At 36.8% G+C, this 24003-nt stretch overlaps 1 protein-coding gene across 1 annotated transcript; it reads right to left on the bottom strand.

Moving 5' to 3' along the window:
- Positions 1 to 9809: 9809 nt before the first annotated feature.
- Positions 9810 to 23304, bottom strand: LOC121422007. The gene is made up of 7 exons (XM_041616810.1): positions 22934 to 23304; positions 16641 to 16922; positions 15622 to 15696; positions 14884 to 14921; positions 14445 to 14491; positions 13020 to 13137; positions 9810 to 11652 (listed from the first exon to the last, which is right to left on the bottom strand). Exons 1-7 carry the CDS (start codon positions 23195 to 23197, stop codon positions 9810 to 9812), a joined length of 2667 nt encoding a protein of 888 aa, XP_041472744.1. The 5' UTR covers positions 23198 to 23304.
- Positions 23305 to 24003: the final 699 nt, after the last annotated feature.

The following is a 24003-nucleotide window of genomic DNA, read 5'->3' as shown; positions in this document are numbered from 1 at the left end:
TTTTATATTCGCGGATCATTGTATACATGATGTTAATCAAAAATGGCAGCATGGATGTAATTCTTATCTGAAAAAAGCATCCTCTAAAACATGTTTATTGGCATGACTGGAATGATCTTGTAAAATATAAAGTACTATTTTAACACATCATGAAAACAAGTGTATAATAATGATCTCCCATTGGGTTCCAATGGTTAAACAATCTTTTGAACAATCTCTAAAACAAACGTCAAACTTGATACGGTTTAATACCATTAATCATACTTCTGTTTACAAATCTCGGTGCAGCGATGTCAGCTATTAGGAGCACTTACTTAGCGTATATTATTAACTACAATTAAGAGGACACAACAATGTATGTAAAGGCAACTTGGCATAGTTTTATGTTTGGCATCGGAGGGGGATAATTGGCACGACGGCGCCAAAATGCTGCTTTCATGCACAATGTGCCCCCTAGAAGCTGGAATATTTTTGATTTTTTAAAAAACTATTTGGTAAAATTTGGTGAATACTCTTAATGAAATTTAGATAAATCATCACCATGCCTATGTTTCATGTTGAAAAGTGGTCTTTTATATATACACCCATGCACAATATTGTCCACCCCTGTCAAATATTGGGGGGGGGTATATTAAGTCCCCAGTTTTCCTTGATACAGAAAACGGAAAGATTTCACAGAATTTGTTATGGGAAGAAAACAGAATTCACAGCATTTCACGGAAAAAACAATTATCAAACCAAAAAATTTTAATTACAAAAAGTACAGTGAAATCATGAAAATCAAAGCAAATTCCAATTAAACGAAACAGTGTGTCAGTGGAAAATCTGCCGATCAAACACGTTTGCAGTGTTAAGCATGTGTTCGCCAAGCTTATCCTGCAGTGCATGTTTAAAATGGAAATTTATGCTTTTTAAAGATTTTCACTGTTTACAATTGATTTATGTGTTGTACATGTCACCGAAGGAAACAAAATTTGCATTCTAGGAAATGGAAAACTGGTGACTTTGGGATATATACAACTGTGCTGACTGTAAAGCACACTGACCTCAATGCACTGAGATAGGTAAATGGAAAGCAGAACAAATATGTTTCATAAAAATGCAAAATACAACTTTTGGTAGCACTATTTAAATCTCAAACTTCAACATTACTACTGTTTTTAACAACTCTGAAAAAATTATGAACACATGAAACCTTCATAAAAATGCAAACTACAACTACCAATAATTTACAAAATGTAAGTGTCCCAACACAACCTCTTGACACAAACTTACTCGTTTCTGTTGAAGGGGGACTTTTTGATACAGATATATGGGTTGTCTATCCAAATAATGAAAGGAAAGTCATTTTATCAGCTTTAATAATGATAATTCTGGTGTAGAACAATTTCTTTGACGTTAAACAATATCATTACGTCATATGTCACTTTATATGCATTGCTTTTTTTGCATATAGGTTGCATCTCTTCTCTGGTAAGAAATCTGGTGTATCATACAAATGAAATATCATTATGTACAGAGAAAGCCCAATCCCAAACAACTTCTAATTGGATGGCCTCAGAGAGGGACATTAGCATATGACTCGGCCTTCACAATATTTTACCCATTTGCCTGAATACACCCAAGCAACCTGTGAACCATTAATAATCTATAATCTCTGTTTGGGAAAGTTACCCAATTGCATAATGACACATCAGAGATGTAACTTGCATTCCAGCAAAAAGCCTGAAAACGTGCATAAAATCAAAGCAATAAGCACCAAAATGGGCTGAAAATAAATGAAAGTAAACTTTGGCTTCCAAAAAGCCTGAAAAGTTACATCTCTGATACATGTATGGCTACTGGACCAGCTGGCCTGTTTGCATACGCGCTAATAAAGGACATCAAACTATCGCGTGATCTGCGTGTATTACGTAATGAGCAAGGCAGGCTAGTTGGCACAGTGCTGAGGTAATATTCGAAGTAGACTTTAAAATAACATCACATTGGGCTCAGTTCGAATGCATATCGATACACTCCCCTGTGTATACCTCCAACTTGGATTGTCTCGACAGACAAACTTTACACCAAGTATATGCACAACATAGCAAGAGAAATCAACAACACATTATAGGAGAAATCAAACCCTGAAATGAATCCTTTACCAATAGGATACAACATTATATGGACAGGAAGCTCTTAAATACACTACTGAAAAGTATGGATGTGTTCTAGGCTATGCTGTGACCGGAGAGGGCGGTTTCCTGGGAACAAAACGCTCGACTAACAGCCTGTCAGAAGTCATGAGGCAGTTATGGCAAGATGGTTAGAACAGTAGTAACAGGAAGATAACTTTTATCTACATGTATCTACTACCCTAGAATTCTTGCCTTTTTGTTTTTATACCCATTTTACAGGAAGATAACTTTTATCTACATGTATCTACTACCCTAGAATTCTTGCCTTTTTGTTTTTGTACCCATTTTACCTGGGCTTGATTCTAAAAATATCAGTAATGTCACCAGTATAATATCGCTTTTGAGAACAAATCTAGTTCATGACTGGTACTCCTTTGAGCAAGAATAAGGTGCAACATCTATCACGAGCATGTGTGATTATTACTCATACTATGTTAGCAAAGTAGGAAACAAACGGGGTCAGGCCTTTCTGAAACTGACCCCTGGTTCCTGTACTCAAAAACATAGATACACAATTTTTATTCTCGTCACAACCTGTTTGGGCAATAATTCGGCCTGGTTTCTTGACGAATTTTAGGTCAACCAGATGTCAAACTATTTCAATAACCATCCATTGCCTCTCTTTACGTTCACTGCTGCACCAAGTAATATAAAGTAACCTAAAGTCCATGAAATCCTGTGAAACAAGAGTCTCCTGGTTCTTGGTTCTTATTTCACTATTTGATGGAGTGTCGCACCTCATATTGCAAGTTCCATATCGCTCTTTGCATTGGCACTAGCTAAAAGGAGTATAGTAGCAATCATATCAAAACATCTAACTTTGGGAATTTGGATGAACATTGTTTTATCCTCATCACTTTCATTAAAAACAAGTTCAGACAGTGAAGATATGCAAAATACATGTACTTTAAAAGCAATTAGCTACAGTAACTACAATTCGTAATGCTCTTAAATTCCTTGTTCTTTAGGTTAACAATTTGTACAAACAAAAAATATGTGATCAAGGTGTTAGAGGTACAGTTTCTTTGCCAATGGATTTTTGCACTGGAAGTTATTTGCTACTTCTTTTATCATCCGAGAGACAATATTTTGCTTTCCAGTGCTTACTATCGTCTTACAATGTTATCCTTTTTGTAGTTTTCCTATGATTTACGACACGACTTGTTTTGTTTGATTTTGTTGTGTACTCTAAATTTTATTTTATCCCAAGGGATATCCTGCAGAACTGGAACCTTCTGTTGCAAAGCGACTACCTCATGCTTTTGAGGTACAGTATGTGTCCTGACATGTTTGACAAAGTGTTTGTCTACTGCCTCCTGTTGCTTGCGGCTCCACTTAATTTTCTTGCGCAAGCCTGTATGAAGAAATCAATGAGAATGAAATTATAAAATAATGAGAATGTTGTAAAATAGTTTTCTTTTTCTTCCATAGTCAGCAGTCAGGTATTCACATATTGCTATTTTCAACAAGGGCCCAAGGGGGCTAAATGCTCAGCTGACTTGACGAAGTTCCCTGTGGCACCCACCCCCCACCCCATAATAGGTGAGCGGCAAGACACACCTTTTCCCTCAAAGCATCTTTTTCATCAAAACACAAAACTCAAATTTGATGATGTCACATGAACACTTTAACTTTCTACAAAAATTTGACCAAGCGATGAACTGCATTTGCCGAAAACAGGTATTTGTCAACTTAGGAAATTCATATTTCTTAACCCTAACTAGGCTGGGGGGGGGGCACTTCCCAGCCCCCACCCCACCTCTGGACGAAGATCGCGATCATCTGGCCGCGTGAATTTTTTTTTTAGCGCGCCGCTCGCTGACTTTTTCAAGTCTTCTGCAACTTTTACGACCATGAGATCTCACAAAATACTCCGGCCTAGTTAGGGTTAACCATCACAAGATGAGCAACTATTATGCCAATACCTTTCTGTGATCTTTTGGGTAGATTTTGGCACTGGTGACGTTTATCATTACGATTCGGTTCTGCATCACGGTTCAGTTGGTTCGGTTCTGCATCAAAGCTTGGATTTGGTTCTGTATCAGAGCTTGGATTTGGTTCTGCATCAGAGTTCTCGTCTTCTGAACATGGCTCTACAGAATTAATATTAACACACACAAAAAAAAACCCTAGCACTTGAATAAGATATCTAGATAAGAAGCTAAGCCACACCCAATAAGACTTTATGATGAAATCTTTACAAAGTTTCCCACACATCCGAAAAATATGTCTTGCACACCTTCCCACCAAAACCAATGTGTGTGCCAAGTTTCATGACCATTGGTCAAAAACTGAGGAGGTGGTTCGCAATGCAAGATTTTTAATTGATTTTTTTTGCAATAAATATGCCATTTCCATGGCAAAAAAATTTCCCACACATCCCCCCAAAATACGTCGTGCACATCTCCCCACCAAAATCATTGGTCAAAAACTGAGGAAGGAGTTCGCTCCGCAAGGTTTTGCAACGGACCGCCCGCCAGTAGACTGATACCGATATACCCCCTTCAAATTTTGTTAGGCAGGGGTGTAAAAAAGTTGTACTAGCCTACCCTAAAAATTACTCCCCGACCCTAGAGTTTTTTTTTAATTATTACTGCGCAATTTCATACGAAAATTGCGCAATGTCACAAGAATTCTCAATAAAGCAATTCAAAGAAAATTTGTATGGATTATTTTTGAAGTTTCAAGCATATATTTTTATTTCTGCCTGCACTTTCTATGTACAAGTAACTCTGCCTAAGTCAAATCTCTTGGGACCATCAAAACCGGTCCGATTTAGGATAAATTTGACTTACAAGTGGTAAATGACACAGGTTTACTATAATTTGTTTAAAGAAATTTCTTCAACTTAGGCAATTATTCGACTTAGAGATGTTTGACTTAGGCAGAGTTGACTGTATAAATAGGGTATGTATGTATCAATGGGCGTACTGCACTGCTAGGTAAAAAAAAAAAAAAAAATCAGTAAAAACTAGATGATCTCGACTGCATGCAGTCAAAATTAATGCCTCCGCCCTTTGCCAGATCTGATATGGTATACACTTTAACAGAAGTTTGAAGTAAAAATGTTGAACCATTCAACCAGATAGCCAAGTGAGGACATACATACATGTACATGAATGCAAAATAGCAAAGCAATTAAACAGTTCACCTGTTTGACAATGATGTGTGTGGTACATAAACGGATGGTAAAAGTGAGGACGTGTGAATGATACAGCACAAACAGTTTAACACTACAGCTTGACCATGTGTGCAACACAGCGTAATAATTAAACAGTTCATCTGTTTGACCATATAAGTGAGGACATATGTGGTACAGAAACAGATAGTAAAAGTGAGGACGTGTGAATGATACAGCACAAATAGTTTAAAGCTTGTGTATAGTTTTGGTAAATTCACCAAAATGTGCCTATCACTATTCCAATTCATTGCTAGCTAATATGAATGGGTATGCCCTAAGATAGTTATGATGTGGAGGATATGAAATGAATATGTGTTTTACAGGGTAAATTTTGCGATTTTACATGGAAATTTAACTTTATCGGGTTACCCGATAAAGTAAGAAAATATGTATGTTTTTTTGTGTTTCAATTAAAACCTATTCCAAATCATGGAATGGGCTGAAACTTTCAAGATATGTTCTTTGTCTGTAACTTTTGAATATCTAATCACTAAATTTATAAAAATAAGTGCTTAAATGCTAATTTTTTAATTTAAAAGAATCATCACTGAGAGAGGGCGCTATATATTCAAAATTTGAATATTTGAAATATTCTCAGAGAAGTGTCCGTTGGGAAAATATCTAACGGTCACTATGCTTCAGTAAGACTATCATATTTGATGATATTCGATTATCAATCACATTGTTGACCTTTTACCAAAGCTATACACAGGCTTTAACTGCTTGTGTGCAACACAGCATAATAATTAAACAGTTCATCTGTTTGACCATATAAGTGAGGACGTGTGTGGTACAGAAACAAAGTGAGGACGTGTGTGTGATACAGCACAAACAGTTCAACTGTTTGACCATGTGTGCAACACAGCATAATAATTAAACAGTTCACCTGTTTGACAATGATGTGTGTGGTACAGAAACGGATGGTGAAAGTGAGGATGTGTGTGTGATACAGCCCAAACAGTTCAACTATTTGAACATGTTTGCAACACAGCATAAGAATTAAACAGTTCAGCTGTTTGAGGGCGTGTGTGGTACAGAAACAGATAGTAAAAGTGAGGATGTGTGTGTGATACAGCACAAATAATTTAACTGTTTGACCATGTGTGCAACACAGCATAATAATTAAACAGTTCATCTGTTTGACAATACAAATAAGGACTTGTGTGGTACAGAAACAGATGGTAGAATTGAGGACGTGTGTGTGATACAGCACAAACAGTTCAGGGCAAGTCCAAGCTATTTCGCAGCGGTAACGCATGGGATATCAGAGGAAAAACCAGGCCCTTTTTCAAATCAAACGTTGAAACCCTAGTTCCATGGAATGGCAATGCGTTTTCAACTCACTACCCAAGCGTTACATCAACCGATTCTGAAAAATGATGCACCTTTAGTACTCCAAGACAGTTTAACTTGAAAAATCTTAGCCCTACCATATCAAAAGTATACATTTTCTGAATGGAAAATTCATGAGGAATTATTTTATGGTAATTTATTCATTGGTAACGCATGGAACCATAAAAATACTCCTTTTTTAGCTTTGAATTTGCTCACAAAACTGTCTGAATTCAAAAGGCATATCAAAACTTGTAGTTCTTCTTATATAATCAACATGCCAAATACAAATTTTCACGTAAATCCAACTTTCAGTTTACTTGCAATGTTTAGTTTACAAAAACATGTATGATAACGCATGGAACAATTTTTCCACCATGCGTTATGCAATAAATATGCAGCAATATTCTGTGTACAAATTTTCTTCTGAATATTACTGTTCAGAACATAAAATACATACGTACATGTACCTGTAGCAAAATACATGTAATGACTAGTAACATTTATAAGAAGATTAAAAACTTAAAATATAATCATAGGCATACGAGGGGGGTTAGGTGGGTGGGGTGCTGCCCCCCCCCACAAATTTTTCGACTTGCAATTTTTTGGAAAAAAGACTAATATTCAACCAGAACCCCTTGATTTTTCCCGCAAGCAAGAGAGAAAATATTTGGGCAACAGACCTCACCCCCCCCCCCCATCAAACTGGTCACTGTAAACCTATGAATGTTTAATGAATTTCATAGACCTCCCACATTTTTAATTTTTAAGTTTAACAGAGTAATTTGACCTGCTATTTCAGCAGGTACCTGCTGTTGTTCATTTCAAATGTATCTAGCACATGATGGTCAGTATGTAGACCTTGGCAAGGATGTGTACAAATATATAACTTAACTTTACACAAACCAAGATATAATTTGAATAGTAAAAAGCCTTAATTGTTATCATGGTGAATTGCTTTTACTATTATTCTTGGGGGGGGGCACGATAATCCACAGTGGACAATTCCCTGGGAACTGGATGACTCTCATCCAGACTATTCCTCACCAAGACAATTCTGCACTAGGGCGACTCCAAGCAGGGTGACTCCCACCAGGGCAACTCCCCACAAGGACAATTCCCCACTAGGACAACTACCCACAAAATGAATACTAAGTACTACTACAAATTAGGTATCTTTGTGAAGAACAATACATGGGCAAACTTTTGATGTAAATAACTATATTAGAAATTATTGATAGGTAAAATATATGTAAATTAAAACATATTTGTTTGAAGGAAATTTCACAGAAATTTATAGATTTTCTTCTGAAATTTTTAGATTAAAATCATAATTTAATTCTTGGACATAATGATGTGAATAAGTTTAGAATCATTGTACGGAAAATTAAATGTCCGTTAAATTGGTATGCAACAGAACAGGAAAAACTTCAACAATGATGATATAAATGATTTAACGTGTAAATGCATATTTACACTTTGACGAGTTTTATTCATTTTGCATGGTTGCCTTGGAAACCATATATTTTTCAAGTCTTACGATCTTTCAATTGCCAAGGTCTTTTCTTGACCCTGTCAGAAAATGCTTGTCGGCAAGCCCCACCATTTGCTACCCCCTAAAACCATAACTAGAGCACTTTTTCAGCTTTTCTCGCTTGAAAAGGAGCAGATTCTGCAAATCACAACTTTTCAGTAAAATTACCATAAAATCAAAATGCCTTCATGAAATTTGATGACTTTTGTGTCAAATAAAATTTGAAGTGTTTATCTACCAAATAATATAAACAATAATTATATTCATTCATTCATGGCTTTGTACTTAAGAGTGTTTTGTAACACTTTTTCTGGGCCACCCTGTATAAATACAGCCTTTGATTTTTAATATTTTTTATTTGTACAAGTGAAAGTTAAGATCGTTGCTAGTGGCCAACAACAAAATATAACTGGAATAGACATGAAAAGTACATTGCTTTTAAGAGAAACACTGAAATGGATGTGAAAATATGAATATGTCTTGTACAGTATCTGAGTGAGCACATATATATACTTCCAAGGTTTATGATCATCACAAAATTCCCCATCAAAACATTTTGTGCATAACATCACTGAAATGCATTATTGATTAATCTTTTAACCCTATCTAGGCCGGGGTATTTTGGGAGTTCCTATGGCCGGGGGGGGGGCCTCCCAGGCCCCCCCTAAGATCTCGGCCGTCGACCGCGCGCCGAAAATTGGCACGCGGGTTGCCTGGGACATAATCTACAAGATTGTATAGTAATTTAATTCATGCAAATCGCTATTAAGTGATTATGCTAATTTATGCGTAATTAGTATGCGAAATCATACTTTTTCCTCTAACTCCCTAAATAAAGCTCCAAATGTACTAATTTTTGGTATAGAAACTCTTTGTGGTGTCCTTAGCAAATGAACATGAAAAAAATTGGGATATCAAGTCATTTTCTTATGTATTATATTGTTTTTCGCAATTTCTTATGTATTTCTTTGTTTTTTACACCTTTTGTTTTTCATTGTTTTTTCAATGAAATTTGTTGGGGACTCTTCTGTGATCATAAAAAGCCTAAAATGAATACATTTAGACTAGCAAAGCTAAAAATAATCATACATTAATGAATTTTGGTTGAAAACACAATTTGCATTGACTTTGTACACGAAACCATGTTTTTGAGCAATTTTCAGTCAGACATGCACTTACTTAATGTTGCGTAATTTCGGAACCACGTACCCGGGTGATGCAAAATTGGTTTCAAAAGTTGCGCGAGACTTGAAAGTAAAAAGTCAGCGAGCGGCGTGGTCAAAAAATTTTGCGCGGCGAAAATATCACACAATTCGTTGAGGGGGGGGCCTCCGAGGCCCCCCCGGCCTAGATAGGGTTAAAGATGAAGCAAAATGAATCTGAAATCAAAATGCACATGTTCCTGGATTCATCACTTTTGTTTCCTGCAATAATCTAATCAGAGCTCAGGATAAGAGCATCCCAACAAAGTCTTTTAAAAGAGGGTACACATACTTGAACTTTTCTATTTAATTACAAGTGATTGAATAAAATAAAAATCAATGCTAATGTCCACTGGTGAGAAACAATCTATTCATTCAAAGTACTAAATGCATTGAAACAAAAGGAGAAGCATGTGCTTAGAGAGTTCCAACTCATTTTGCATGATTCCATCAGTAAATAACTTACCATCCAGGCTCACGTTGATGTCATCCAGTGACTGTCCTGCAAAGTTGGCTAGGGTGCCCTTCTCCATCAACAGAAGAAGTTTTGAGATCTTCGCAACTTGTAGGGTGTTCTCAGGGAGCCTGTAGAAGTTCCGGTGAACATCTATATTGTGACCCATAAACCCAGCTAGCAGGTCCAACTCATTGTTACGCAAAGAGAGTACTTGTGCCATGGTTCCAACATGCTTGCGAAGTTTTGTTGATGTAATGTATTCTGGATGTTCTGCACTACTCTCATCTGCGAACTTCCTGAGACAGTCTGAAGCTCGATACGGGAAGTTACCTGAAGGTCTAGCAAAGAGAAAGCCGTTGCTTTCATCTACTCCAACTGGTCCTCTCTGTGATATCAGCAGCTCTATATCCTCTATCATTTGCCCTGTTAGAAGAATCGGCACCCTTCTTCCTCTTTTTCCACATATCACTGCATGGTGCAGACCTGCACACAGCTTCTTCTCCCAACAAGACAGGCCATCCAACACATCACTATTTTCTTCAATCTTGCGATTCTGGAAGTCACTTACTTTTATCCGTTCAGCTTCCCCTGATCTTCTTCTGTTAAACATTACTAATTGACAAAGTAAGGCTGAAGAAAGCATGCTGTATTGGACTGCAGGGTTCTGCGATTCCTGCTGAATTGTTGCGGCACATTCTCTGATCCTTGCCGTCACATATCGGTGCACTATCGATACGTCACTTGAAATTGGAAGAGTAGTCGGTTTGTGCCATTTCCGCTGCTGAAGTGTTGTCAAGGCTGCACTCGACACATTCTGACTCCACTCCAAAACACATAAATCGTTAAAGTCTGTGGCTCTTGCCTTCATAACTGGATCAGCATGCTGCAAAGCCTTGCTCTTCAAAATCTTGGCACACCGTTTCAAGCAGTGCCCTAGTTTGAGGGCAAGTGAGGGTGTTACGTATCTCCCAGTGTCTTCATTATGTCCTGCTAAGTTTTTCACTGCTTGTGTGATGTCTCTGAACTTATTCGGATTAATACAATCTTCTAATGATTGTACAGAGGAATCAAGTTTCCTCATCTCCTGCAGAAGTCTTGCTGCCTCCCTCATTTTACAACTTACATACTGGTAGTTCTGAGAAGTGAGCTCTACTTGATTCAGAAACTGACAGCCCAATTTAATGATCATGGGGTCATGCCTGGCTATGAATGATATTTCACCTGAAGTCATTGTTGCAAAGACCTTCTCCTTCAGTTTCCTGGGCACTGAGTCTGGCAAAGGCAAGAGTGTTTCACATCGAGCTTGCAGGGATTTCCCACCTTTTTTTCGTAGATCGGATTGTCTCATGAAACAGTTTTTTTTGTGTCGCCACATATCCATACGCAGGTAGTACCCAAAGCATTCATCACATGGGATGTAGTCACGGGGATTGGAAATGTAAGTTGGTCTTCTAGCAGGTATAATGTACCCTCTGTTTTGTTTCAGAACTTGTACGTTGTGGGCATGGTTTCCTTTGTTCCTTATTAGAGCCAACAGATTCTTCCTTTCTTTGCTCTTTTTAGGGAAAGATAAGGCTTGGGCAACTTCAGTTTCGTTTCCATGCGCTGCTTCAAGATGTCTGGGTAGTTTAGCAACTTCAATCATACAGTAAGGGCAACACTGATGTTTGTCCCACTTCCTTTTATTTTTGCTGTTCTTTGTTGTCAAGACATACATCCCCAGCGGGAAATCTTCTGAACTGGCGCTGTCACAATCGCTAACTGTGTCACTGTGAATAGAAAAAAAAAAAAAAAACAATTTTTATTAATCTGTATCAATTCTAGTTGAAAAGACGTTAAGTTTACTGCTCCTTAAAATTTCCCCTCTGTTTAGAAAGTCATCACATTAACATTCCAAGTATTGAACTCGGTGCTGCTTCTGTGTAAAAAAAATCAATGCATTTTTCTTTCTTCAGATACTTTAATATTTGCAGACACTTAACCCTATTCTAACTGGGCTATTTCAGACCAAGTTTCTACTTGGGGGGGTAATAACTAATTATGCAAATTTATGCATAAAATCACACTTTCTGCTTTATTTCACTTAATGCTCCTAGAAATATCATTTTTGGTGTAAATATTCTTTATATCATTCCTCACAATACTACTTGAAAAGATTTTTGGTATGACAATGTATTTCTTATGTTTTTTATTGTTTTATGAATTTCTTATGTATTTCTTTGTTTTTTCGACCCTTTTTTTCCATTGTTTTTTCAATGAAAATTATTGCCGAACATTTTTGAAGCATGTTTATGCTAAAATAAATTAATTTCCGCCCATAAAAGTGAAAATATCTACATCTTTGTGAATTCTGACTGAAATTATAATTTCCATTGACTTTGTACACAAAATCACGTTTTTGAGCCATTTTCGGTCTGACATGCATGTACAAAAGGTGGCGCGGCGACTTATTAACCGTACGCCCGATTTTCGCGAAAATAGTCTTAAAAGTTGTGCAAGACTTAAAAGTAAAAAGTCAGCGAGTCTCCCAGTGAGAAAATTTTGCGCGGCGGAGTGATCGCGAAATTCGTGGAGGGGGGTCAAATTGACCCCCCCAGTTAGAATAGGGTTAAACTTAAAACTTCCAACAAAAGTCCAAAGTAAGCAAATATTTCCATATTTCACAAGTATGGATAAACATTTTAGATGCATAATTCAAATTGCAATTGTGCTGTAATTGAGCTGCATGATTCTCAGCACAGAGTGTCAATAACAACAAAGCCTCCGCATCTGTAGGTGGTACAAAGAAGTCACTGCAGACACTTCTGTTCCTTTGTCCAAGACTAACGCAAAGACACTATTAGATTTGCCTTTTTACATTTTTTAAATTTGCATACAAAACATATTGATTAAATAAAGCAAAATATATGGAGCATAATTCATTATTTTTTTCCCTCACCATTTTCATCCATGCATAACATCTTGATACCTCCTTTCTCAGTTAAAAAATAATATAATTCACTGTAAACTCCATGTAGTGCTTTACTGGTAGGCATACACATACAAACAATTAACAACATGATCTGAAAGATTGCAGGGAATTAAAGACATATTAAGTAATTGAATTATTGACATAAAGCGTACATTGTCTACTTACTCATAGTCTTCCAGTAAGCGCTGAAGTTCCACGTCAACATCTGAATCAATTTCTGATTCAATTTCACCCTCATCGTCTGATTCATCTTCACTCTTTCCAGATCCTGAGGGTAGCCATTCTATCAAAACAGACAACTCATATGAATTTCATTCAGATTGAAAACATAAAATATGAGACAGGGGGTCCCGGCCTAGTTTGTGGTAATGTTTTTGTCTCTATTGTGTGTTGTTGATTGGCTTTGTTTTTGGGAAAAAAAGCTATAGCTTTTGTAAGAGAGGGTCGTGTGGTGATTAAAGAAAATAAGGCATTTACAGTTATTATAGATCAATAAAATGAAGAATTAATAAAAGAAAATTATCTCATTAATTTTTTTCTCATATACCAAAACTATCTTGTGGCTTCAACTTTGTCTTTAATTAATCTACATTTAACCTTTTTTTCGGGAACACCTGGTATGCATTTTAGCCCTTTGCGGTGTATTTGAACAATTTCACACCCTGGACCAGCTTTTAACAAAACAAATCCTGCTCTTTATATTATGTACCCCTGTCTGTGAATTATTGGGGCTCAGTAGCGAGTCATCTCGATTGGCCTTTACAGCCTTCTATACATCTTCTACAAGCATAAATTGAGAATTTTTGTTTTTTAATGAAGCCACAATTTAGTTCACCTATTTGACCATACAAAAAATGTGTACAACACAGCATAACAATTGAACAGTTCATATTTTTTACCATACAAGTGAGGATGTGTGTGATACAGTATTAACAGTTCAACTGATTTGCAAATGAGGACATGTGTAAGCAGCACAGTATAACAATTGAACACTTCATATGTTTGACTATATAAGTGAGGACATAACTGAAAAGGGAACTTTGTTATAGATACAAATAATGTGTGTATATAGAATAACTGAACAGTTTACTTCTTTGAGTGTAATACAGGATAAGGATTGATTCACTTGTTTGATCATTTTAACAGGATAAGTATGTAATACAGCTCAACAACTGAGTATGCCCAACTGCAGGATGGCGTGACTTTTTATTCACCCAGATGCTTTTGATACTTTGTTTTGTTTCATTCATTCACAAGACCTATTAACTTGAAATTCACTTGCAGCTAGACGTAACATGAGCAAATATCATGTGATAAATTAATATCTTAGCTTTCAAGGTTTCATGTATGAGTCCCTTGTGACTTTTTTGTGACACTAGGTACAACTGTGGAAAATTTGACCAAAAACAAAACAAAAGAGGCTAGTACCAGCTCTTGGGATGGGACATTCCATGCCCAAATTCAGTATCACAATATTAAATTTGATATTTTAAGCAATTTTCCTTTTCCTCAAATGGCAAACATGCATGGCATCTCATTGTTTGGTTTTTTTTTGTTTTTTTTTACGGCAAATTTAATGCATGCACTTACCATCGCTGTCATCATCTTCGGAGAAACATCTAATATCACTCTTCACACTGTAGAATATAAGATGCAAAATAGATAAGATTAATATGCATTGGAACATAATTAGTGTAGCATATGCACATTAGCAAACACTTTATTAACTTCTTGTTTGATTTTGTCACCCAATGCAAAATCTAGAAAATATGCATATTGACTGTATTTATCAGCAAAGGAAGAGAAATGTGATAAAGGTCTGACATACTTAAATTGTGCTGCTGTGTACAGGGGTCCCATAAGACGGACAAAAATGTGAATGGTAGGCATGAGAATGATACATATGCCTGATTAGTTGCCGCGTACTGTGACTATCAAAAGCGTCCTTTGGTAAAGCATTTTTTTGTTGCACTGCACATTCATATTTTATATAGCTAGGGGTTTTCTTCAATAATCCATTATGTCTCACCTGTTGATATCCTTAGATGTCTTCTGATATTTTTTCACCTGCAGATAGACAAGAGTATTTGACACAAGGGAGTTATTAACATCATAAACTTGATCACAAGACAAATTTCCTTAGAGTTTCTGATAACCAATTTGGTTCCCTGTCCTCTACACGTGAAAAAGGAAGAATAATTTGATTGATGGGATATCTTTGCAAACTTACATGATTCTATGAGCTAATAAACACCAACTTAATATGTTCAATTATCCTGTTTGTGCTTTTGTGTTGATGACTGTAACTTGAGCATCTAATTTAAAATGTGGCATAGCCCTAGAAACCCCTATGATATTTCTATTCACTAGATTTATCACAGAAGATGTAAACTTTCAGCAAACAAGTTTGGTGGAGCACAAGTAATTTGATAACTTTGGTAAATCAGAAACTACATGACTGATTTATTTACTATCTCCTACTGTGAGTCTCATCATTCACTGACAATATCGTTTGATCATACATTTTCGCCAAAATGGAAGAACATTTGTGTGTTACCTGAATATAGCAAGCCACTATCTAAATCTAAATTTGACAGCAACAGGGAAACTATAAGAATAGCTTATCCATTCATCATCTTTTTCCAAAAAAATGCAAAACAATGATTTTTAAAAAGAAATTGATGTGACCAATCATGTGCTTAATTGACAGAGAGATGTTGTAATCATGTGTATACTCATGACTATGGTACAGTTCAAATAAACATACCCTTCTATCTGATGAATGTTCACTCCTGTCTCTATGTTTTCCATGACGGTGCTTGTTTCTCCACCTGGATGTACTCTAATACAGATACATAAAACAGGAGCATATTAAAAAGCTTGCGCAAAAAATTAAACAATAGAAAACACGTGACATACCAACAATGACATATGCAAAAGCCAGAAAAAAAAATGCAATACATCTAATATTTTACTTGTTGAAAAATACAGAGGAAGACATGAAATTTCTGCCCGTTGAAAAGTCCAGACACTAGCCATGCAAAATACAAATAGGACCAGACTTTCCAAAAATTACATATTTGCCTTAATAACCTCACTGATCATCTCATGTGCAAACCTCAGACAATAGGTCATTATCTGCCCTAGAGTGAACACCGGAAATTATGGTTATTTTCTGTGCCTCTGTAAATACCCGAGATGAGAAACAAATAATGTTGTGTTCACAGTGAAAAATGTTAGTTAAAAGTGTAATTACTGTGTAAAACCGCTATGCAAATTTGTACTTTACAGGAAGTGTCCCAAAATATAAATGTGAAAGAATATTCAGGGTGTCCTGCAAAAAGTGGGTATGAAAAAATGTGCAAATAACTAGAGATGTGTATTATATACATTTTGTCACTACCAAATGTTACTCTCACATCTTTTAGAAAGTTGCAAAAATTCAAGATCAGAAAACTGAACACTTTTGAAAATATGATCTCAAATGCAAACCTTGCTGTAGTCAATTTATTGATCTAAAGGAGTGCGTCTTTCTGGCAATGCAGTTGTAATGCCCAACTCGTCAAACTTGTATACGCAATAGATACATCTTGCATTTGAAGTAAAATTTCCGACACTAAACCAGCAAATGAATTCTGTTTTTTGTGAAAAGTTAATTAATAAGATCATGAAAAATTGTATGCACGACAAATAAACATTTCATCTCTGGTCCTATTCCTGTGTTACGAACATTTCTTTTTCCCCATTTTTTCTGGGACACACTATATGGTTACACCAGCAGCTTACCTGCTCTTCATGTTCATAACTGCTAACAGTAGGATTAGCACCCTCTCGCGGCTCCCTTTCATGACTCTCGTCTCCGTCTGACTGCGAGAGTGCATCAGCGACCATACATGTAGGTATCCTACCCTCTCTGGCAGTTGACTCCTGTTGCTTGGTAACCTCCTGTTGCCTGGTTACCCTGGCCTGTGCCTCCTGCAGATCTTTGGTGGTGGTTTCCTTAGTGGTGATGGGCTGGGCTTCGGCGCTTGTACTGGCCTCCTTGCTTCCACGCCCTATGGACATCACCTATGGATAGGAATTTGTAGGATCGGATATGAATCACACTATTGTTCCACTTGAAGATCATCCTCCCCAACCCCACTCTACCATCCCCTTGGTAGATATGTATACTGCACCTAGCTGTCAATAAAAGGAGTAAGTTTCACAAATGTAATTCCAAAACTGGATTGGATAGCAAATGTTACTTCATAATGTGATTTTTATAGCTATAAACAAAAAACGACCCTGTAAAACTTGGGCCCAATTTTCTTTTCTCTGGACAGGAATGACCTGAACGGGAATACAGGCCCCGCTCCTGAAAACGTACCTGTTTTCTCCATGGTAGATCTGTGACACCATAGTCTAATTAGAGTCCTGCGATGTGGTTTTTGTTACACCCTGGCCCTGTAAAACTCCAGCCCAATTTTTTTTCCCTGGACAGCACCTACCTGAACGGCAATACAGGCCCTGCTCCCAAACCAGCCTACTAATTCTTGCCCCTGACTTGACTGACCTGATGTGATGCATCATCAACCCTACCCGATTTTAGAAATTCAGCCATATTCATGCAATATACCAAGTTCCAGATGATGATGCAGATATAAAGAAACAAATTATCAAAAGTTCCATGTAAAAATTATGCAAATTTCTTGCAGAACATATAGCTAATTAAACAACAAAATTTTCAAATTTCTAGTGTTTATCTCTTTAATTGAAGACAATAGAAAACTTTCAGCACTTGCCATCGCTCCCAGAAAGCATTTTTTTTTAGGCCTGCTGTAACGCTGGAATTAGCTATACATGTATGTTTTAATAACCAGGGATGTAAGTGGAGCTCCAAAACAAATCCAGAAACTTCAGCGGGGGTCCGGAGGCGGCAGCCCCCAGCGGGGTTGCAGGGTCGCGGCGTCGAAAAAACGTGGCTTCAAGAATTTTCCATTCGCGCTAGTCTAGGAATGAGTCGGTTTTCTCCAGAAAATGAGCGAGAATGAGAGAGGAAGAGGAAATGTTCGTCGATCAAAAAAAAAAAAAAAATCCAGATCAAAGAAAAATCCGGAAAACTTGCATCCTTGAATAACAAGCGAACAGTTCACCTGATAGCCAAGTGAGGACATGTATGCATACATGTACATTCATGCAAAATAGCAAAGCAATTAAACAGTTCACCTGTTTGACTATGATGTTTGTGGTACAGAAACAGATAGTAAAAGTGAGGACGTGTGTGATACAGCACAAACAGTTCAACTGTTTGACCATGTGTGCAACACAGCATAAGAAATAAACAGTTCACCTGTTTGACCATAGGGAGGATGTGTGTGGTACAGAAACAGATGGTAAAAGTGCAGATGTGTGAGTGATACAGCACAAACAGTTTAACTGTTGACCATATAAGGGTCAAAGCCAAAAATAAGGGACCGCGACGGGACGGAATTTGATAGAGTTTTAGGCTCACAAAAAGAAAAATTAATATTTCAGCCGCCATTTACCTTCACTAATATGTCGAGCTTACTTGAAAGTATCAATCTGCAAAAAAAAATTTTTTGAATACATTTCGTTTTCACGGCAACGTCAAATATTCGTTGCGCGACGGGACGGAATGAAAATATCACTGGTTTTTTAAAAGAAAATTCAAACAAGAATTCTATCAAAGTTAATAAGCAAAGCTGACCATGTCAGGTGGGGTCTATTTGTTACTGTCCCATAGGTCACTAGTAAAAAAAGAGCTAGCAATTAAATCTAATAGATTATGATTTATAGACGATTTCCTAAAGGCATGTCAATTCCGTCCTGTCGCGCGACAGGACGGAAAATATGTTCTATGTACAAAGTGAATGGGAATTCAGAGAAGGGGGAAAAATTCACTTTTTTGTCACAAATTTTCAAATCGCCATAGCGATAGAACTAATGATCCAAATTAAGTACAAATGGTATCATTGGAAAGGGAATCAAATAGACTATCTGAAAAAGTTGTTATTTTAAAAATAGCAGCACTATAACGTGTCATGACCTTTTGACCTTTATTTTGACCTTAGATTTGACCTTGTGTATCCTGCGTCCTTGTGCCAATTTTTTGAAATCTGAATCCCATGACACTATTTTACATAATAATAACAATTTGGATGTATACATTTATTATTTGTTTCTTTTCTAGCCCTCTCAAAATTGGCTTAATTGCAAAAAATGATATTACAGTCCCATACATAACTATCTGTGTTGTGTCAATGTAGAGACCTGAAAGCGCGACGGGACGGAAAATGTTGAAACGTCATATTTTTCTTATGAGTGGAGTATCATTTCATTTAGGGGCGAGGATGTAGAGCCCCACTTATAAATTGATACATTCTAGAACATGGGTGACCCATCTTGTGTTTTTCATAGAAGAAAAATAACAATTATGTGTCAAAGTACAAAAAACCTGAAAAAACACAATTTTTTCCCCTAAAAATGTGAATTTTGACCCTTAATATAAAACAATTTTTGATTTTTTTTTTCAGGAATGCAATGCTCCTAGATAGGGTATTCCATAATAAAAGTTGATATTGCCCTAACTTTTTAGGTTTTAATCTAAATTAATTAAACGTACATTTTCCGTCCCGTCGCGTAGAGAGGGCGCTATTTCCACATTCAAAGGCATTTTACAAGAAAGTCGGCAGTCTTTTATATTGGACATATACATTTCCGGAATCTTTGGAATCTCAGCTTTCATATGATATATAATACTAGATATAACTACCAATTTGAAAATTTGACCAAAGTGAACAATACTTTTGGCTTTGACCCATAAGTGAAGGCATGTGTGCAACACAGCATAATAATTAAACAGTTACCTGTTTGACCATACAAATGAGGACTTGTGTGGTACAGAAACAGATGGTAGAATTGAGGACGAGTGTGTGATACAACACAAACAGTTCAGGGCAAGTCCAAGCTATTTTGCAGCGGTAATTCAAATGATGAAACCCTCGTCCTGTGGAATGGCAATGCGTTTTGAACTCGTTTCCCAAGCGTAACGTCACCCAATTCTGAAAATGATGCACCTTTCGTGCTTCAAGACAGTTTAACTTGAAAAATCTTAGCCCTACCATATCAAAAGTATACATTTTCTGAATGGAAAATTCATGAGGAATTATTTTATGGTAATTTATTATATTATGGTTATATTATGGTCAAACAGTTCAACTGTTTGACCATGTGTGCAACACAGCATAATAATTAAACAGTTCACCTGTTTGACAATGATGTGTGTGGTACAGAAACGGATGGTAAAAGTGAGGACGTGTGTGTGATACAGCCCAAACAGTTCAACTATTTGAACATGTTTGCAACAGAATTAAACAGTTCAGCTGTTTGAGGGCGTGTGTGGTACAGAAACAGATAGTAAAAGTGAGGATGTGTGTGATACAGCACAAATAATTTAACTGTTTGACCATGTGTGCAACACAGCATAATAATTAAACAGTTCATCTGTTTGACAATACAAATAAGGACTTGTGTGGTACAGAAACAGATGGTAGAATTGAGGACGTGTGTGTGATACAGCACAAACAGTTCAGGGCAAGTCCAAGCTATTTCGCAGCGGTAACGCATGGGATATCAGAGGAAAAACCAGGCCCTTTTTCAAATCAAACGTTGAAACCCTAGTTCCATGGAATGGCAATGCGTTTTCAACTCACTACCCAAGCGTTACATCAACCGATTCTGAAAAATGATGCACCTTTAGTACTCCAAGACAGTTTAACTTGAAAAATCTTAGCCCTACCATATCAAAAGTATACATTTTCTGAATGGAAAATTCATGAGGAATTATTTTATGGTAATTTATTCATTGGTAACGCATGGGACCATAAAAATACTCCTTTTTTTAGCTTTGAATTTGCTCACAAAACTGTCTGAATTCAAAAGGCATATCAAAACTTGTAGTTCTTCTTATATAATCAACATGCCAAATACAAATTTTCACGTAAATCCAACTTTCAGTTTACTTGCAATGTTTAGTTTACAAAAACATGTATGATAACGCATGGAACAATTTTTCCACCATGCGTTATGCAATAAATATGCAGCAATATTCTGTGTACAAATTTTCTTCTGAATATTACTGTTCAGAACATAAAATACATACGTACATGTACCTGTAGCAAAATACATGTAATGACTAGTAACATAAGAAGATTAAAAACTTAAAATATAATCATAGGCATACGAGGGGGGTTAGGTGGGTGGGGTGCTGCCCCCCCCCACAAATTTTTCGACTTGCAATTTTTTGGAAAAAAGACTAATATTCAACCAGAACCCCTTGATTTTTCCCGCAAGCAAGAGAGAAAATATTTGGGCAACAGACCTCAACCCCCCCCCCCCCCGCCCCATCAAACTGGTCACTGTAAACCTATGAATGTTTAATGAATTTCATAGTCCTCCCACATTTTTTATTTTTAAGTTTAACAGAGTAATTTGACCTGCTATTTCAGCAGGTACCTGCTGTTGTTCATTTCAAATATTTCTAGCACATGATGGCCAGTATGTAGACCTTGACAAGGATGTGTACTTATACAGGGTGTATCAATAAAACCTTTACACTTTTTAAACGTCCATCAAAAATGCAATTCAAAATATTATCAATATTTTGTCTTGTTAATGGATGCTCCATAGTCTGATCTATCAAGTGCCCCTTACTAAATTATTTTTCATTCACGCTTGGATGAGCACCAACTGTTTATGTCCAGCGTATAAAAAATGCCTTGCGCCAAAATCAGCTATCGTGATAATTGCTCCCATTCAAAGAAAATTCCCTGAGTCATGAATTTATGAGGATGTTATGATAGTCTAAGCATTTTTGTCACAATTTTCTTTAGATTTTAGTAATCTCATTTGTTTATGCGTTGATTAGAATTAATAATAGGCCTTTATGGAATTACGTTAAGGATCATTTAAATGATATATCACACCATCTGCTTGATGACTTAACAACTGATTGATATTGCCTAATTCACTTGATTATAGAAAATTCAACAGTTTGTTGACTGTTTGATTTACTGATTGATTGGTTAATTGATTTGTTGATTGATTGATATTTTTAATGAATAATCGATCGAATGAATGATTTACTGGTTAAATTATTTGAAAATGGTTCTTTTTGGTACTCTTTGACTGAGCTGCTTTAATGTCTTTGGGGGAGATGTGTTTTTATGTTGGGAATATGTAAAGGGAGATCGTTACGTATTGGAATTATCAATTTTCATCAACGCATAAATGAATAAGATCAATGAAACTTCACAGAAATTCTGACAGAATAGCAAAATCATATGCTCAGAGAAACTTCTTTGAATGAGAGTGATTGTTCTGATGAGTTGTTTAAATTCGCCTCATGTCCATTTTGGCGCAAGGCATTTTTGACACCCTGAACATAAACAGTTGGTGTTCACGGAAGCGTGATTGAAAATTGATTCTGTAAGTGGTGCTTAATAGATGGAGTATCCATAAATATGAAAATCTCTTGATAATAGTTTGAAATGCAATTTTGACAGATGTTTCAAAAGTGTATAGTTTTTATTGAAACACGCTGTATATAACTTAACTTTACACAAATCAAACAATTAAACCAAGATATATAATTTAAATAGTAAAAGGCCTTAATTGTTAGCATGTGAATTGCTTTTACTATTATTCTGGGGGGGGCACGATAATCCACAGTGGACAATTCCCTGGGAACTGAATGACTCTCATCCAGACTATTCCTCACCAAGACAATTCTGCACTAGGGCGACTCCCAGCAGGGTGACTCCCAAGGAAACCACCACCAAAGATCATCTAGCCACTAGGACAACTACCCACAAAATGAATTGAAAGGATCAGGTGAAAGAAAAGGCTCGTCACAAGGCATTACATGTAGCTCAAGGAATATGCACGAATTTGAATATTTAATAAACTTGTATGCAGGACAAATAAAACATTTCATCTCTGGTCCTGTTCCTGTGTTACAAACATTTCCTTTTCCCCACTTTTCTGGGACACACTATATGGTTACACCTTCAGCTTACCTGCTCTTCATGTTCATAACTGCTAACATTAGGATTAGCACCCTCTCGCGGCTCCCTTTCACGACTCTCGTCTCCGTCTGACTGCGAGAGTGCATCAGCGACCATACATGTAGGTATCCTACCCTCTCTGGCAGTTGACTCCTGTTGCTTGGTAACCTCCTGTTGCCCGGTTACCCTGGCCTGTGCCTCCTGCAGATCTTTGGTGTTGATGGGCGGGGCTTCGGCGCTTGTCCTGGCCTCCGTGCTTCCAGGCCTTATGGACATCACCTATGGATAGGAATTTGTAGGATCAGATATGAATCACACTATTGTTCCACTTGAAGATCATCCTCCCCAACCCCACTCTACCATCCCCTTGGTAGATATGTATACTGCACCTAGCTGTCAATAAAGGGAGTAAGTTTCACAAATGTAATTCCAAAACTGGATTGGATAGCGAATGTTACTCCATAGTGTGATTTTTATAGCTTGATCTCAAATAGCAAACAAAAAACGACCCTGCAAAACTTGGGCCCAATTTTCTTTTCCCTGGACAGGAATGACCTGAACGGGAATACAGGCCCCGCTCCTGAAAACGTACCTGTTTTCTCCATGGTAGATCTGTGACACCATAGTCTAATTAGAGTCCTGCGATGTGGTGTTTGTTACACCCTGGCCCTGTAAAACTCCAGCCCAATTTTCTTTTGCCTGGACAGCACCTACCTGAATGGCAATACAGGCCCTGCTCCCAAACCAGCCTACTAATTTTTGCCCCTGACTTGACTGACCTGATGTGATGCATCATCAACCCTACCCGATTTTAGAAATTCAGCCATATTCATGCAATATACCAAGTTGCAGAGGATGATGCAGATACAAAGAAACAAATTATCAAAAGTTCCATGTAAAAATTATGCAAATTTCTTGCAGAACATATAGCTAATTAAACAACAAAATTTTCAAATTTCTAGTGTTTATCTCTTAATTGAAGACAATAGAACATTTTCAGCACTTGTCATTGCTCCCAGAAAGCATATTTTTAGGCCTGCTGTAACGCTGGAATTACCTATACATGTTTGTTTTAATAACAA

The sequence above is a fragment of the Lytechinus variegatus genome, chromosome 9 (assembly GCF_018143015.1).
Source record: "Lytechinus variegatus isolate NC3 chromosome 9, Lvar_3.0, whole genome shotgun sequence".
Classification (NCBI taxonomy): Eukaryota; Metazoa; Echinodermata; class Echinoidea; order Temnopleuroida; family Toxopneustidae; genus Lytechinus; species Lytechinus variegatus.
Note: the sequence above shows the minus strand (reverse complement) of the source record. Positions and strands in the feature narration are given on the sequence as shown.

Coding starts and splice junctions, on each gene's coding strand:
- LOC121422007 (XM_041616810.1), bottom strand. CDS start 23,197: ATGTCCATAAGGCCTGGAAGCACGGAGGCCAGGACAAGCGCCGAAGCC. Junction 14,492..14,883: donor ACATCTAAGGATATCAACAG/GTGAGACATAAT, acceptor TATATTCTACAG/TGTGAAGAGTGATATTAGAT. Junction 11,653..13,019: donor CGCTTACTGGAAGACTATGA/GTAAGTAGACAA, acceptor TTCTATTCACAG/TGACACAGTTAGCGATTGTG.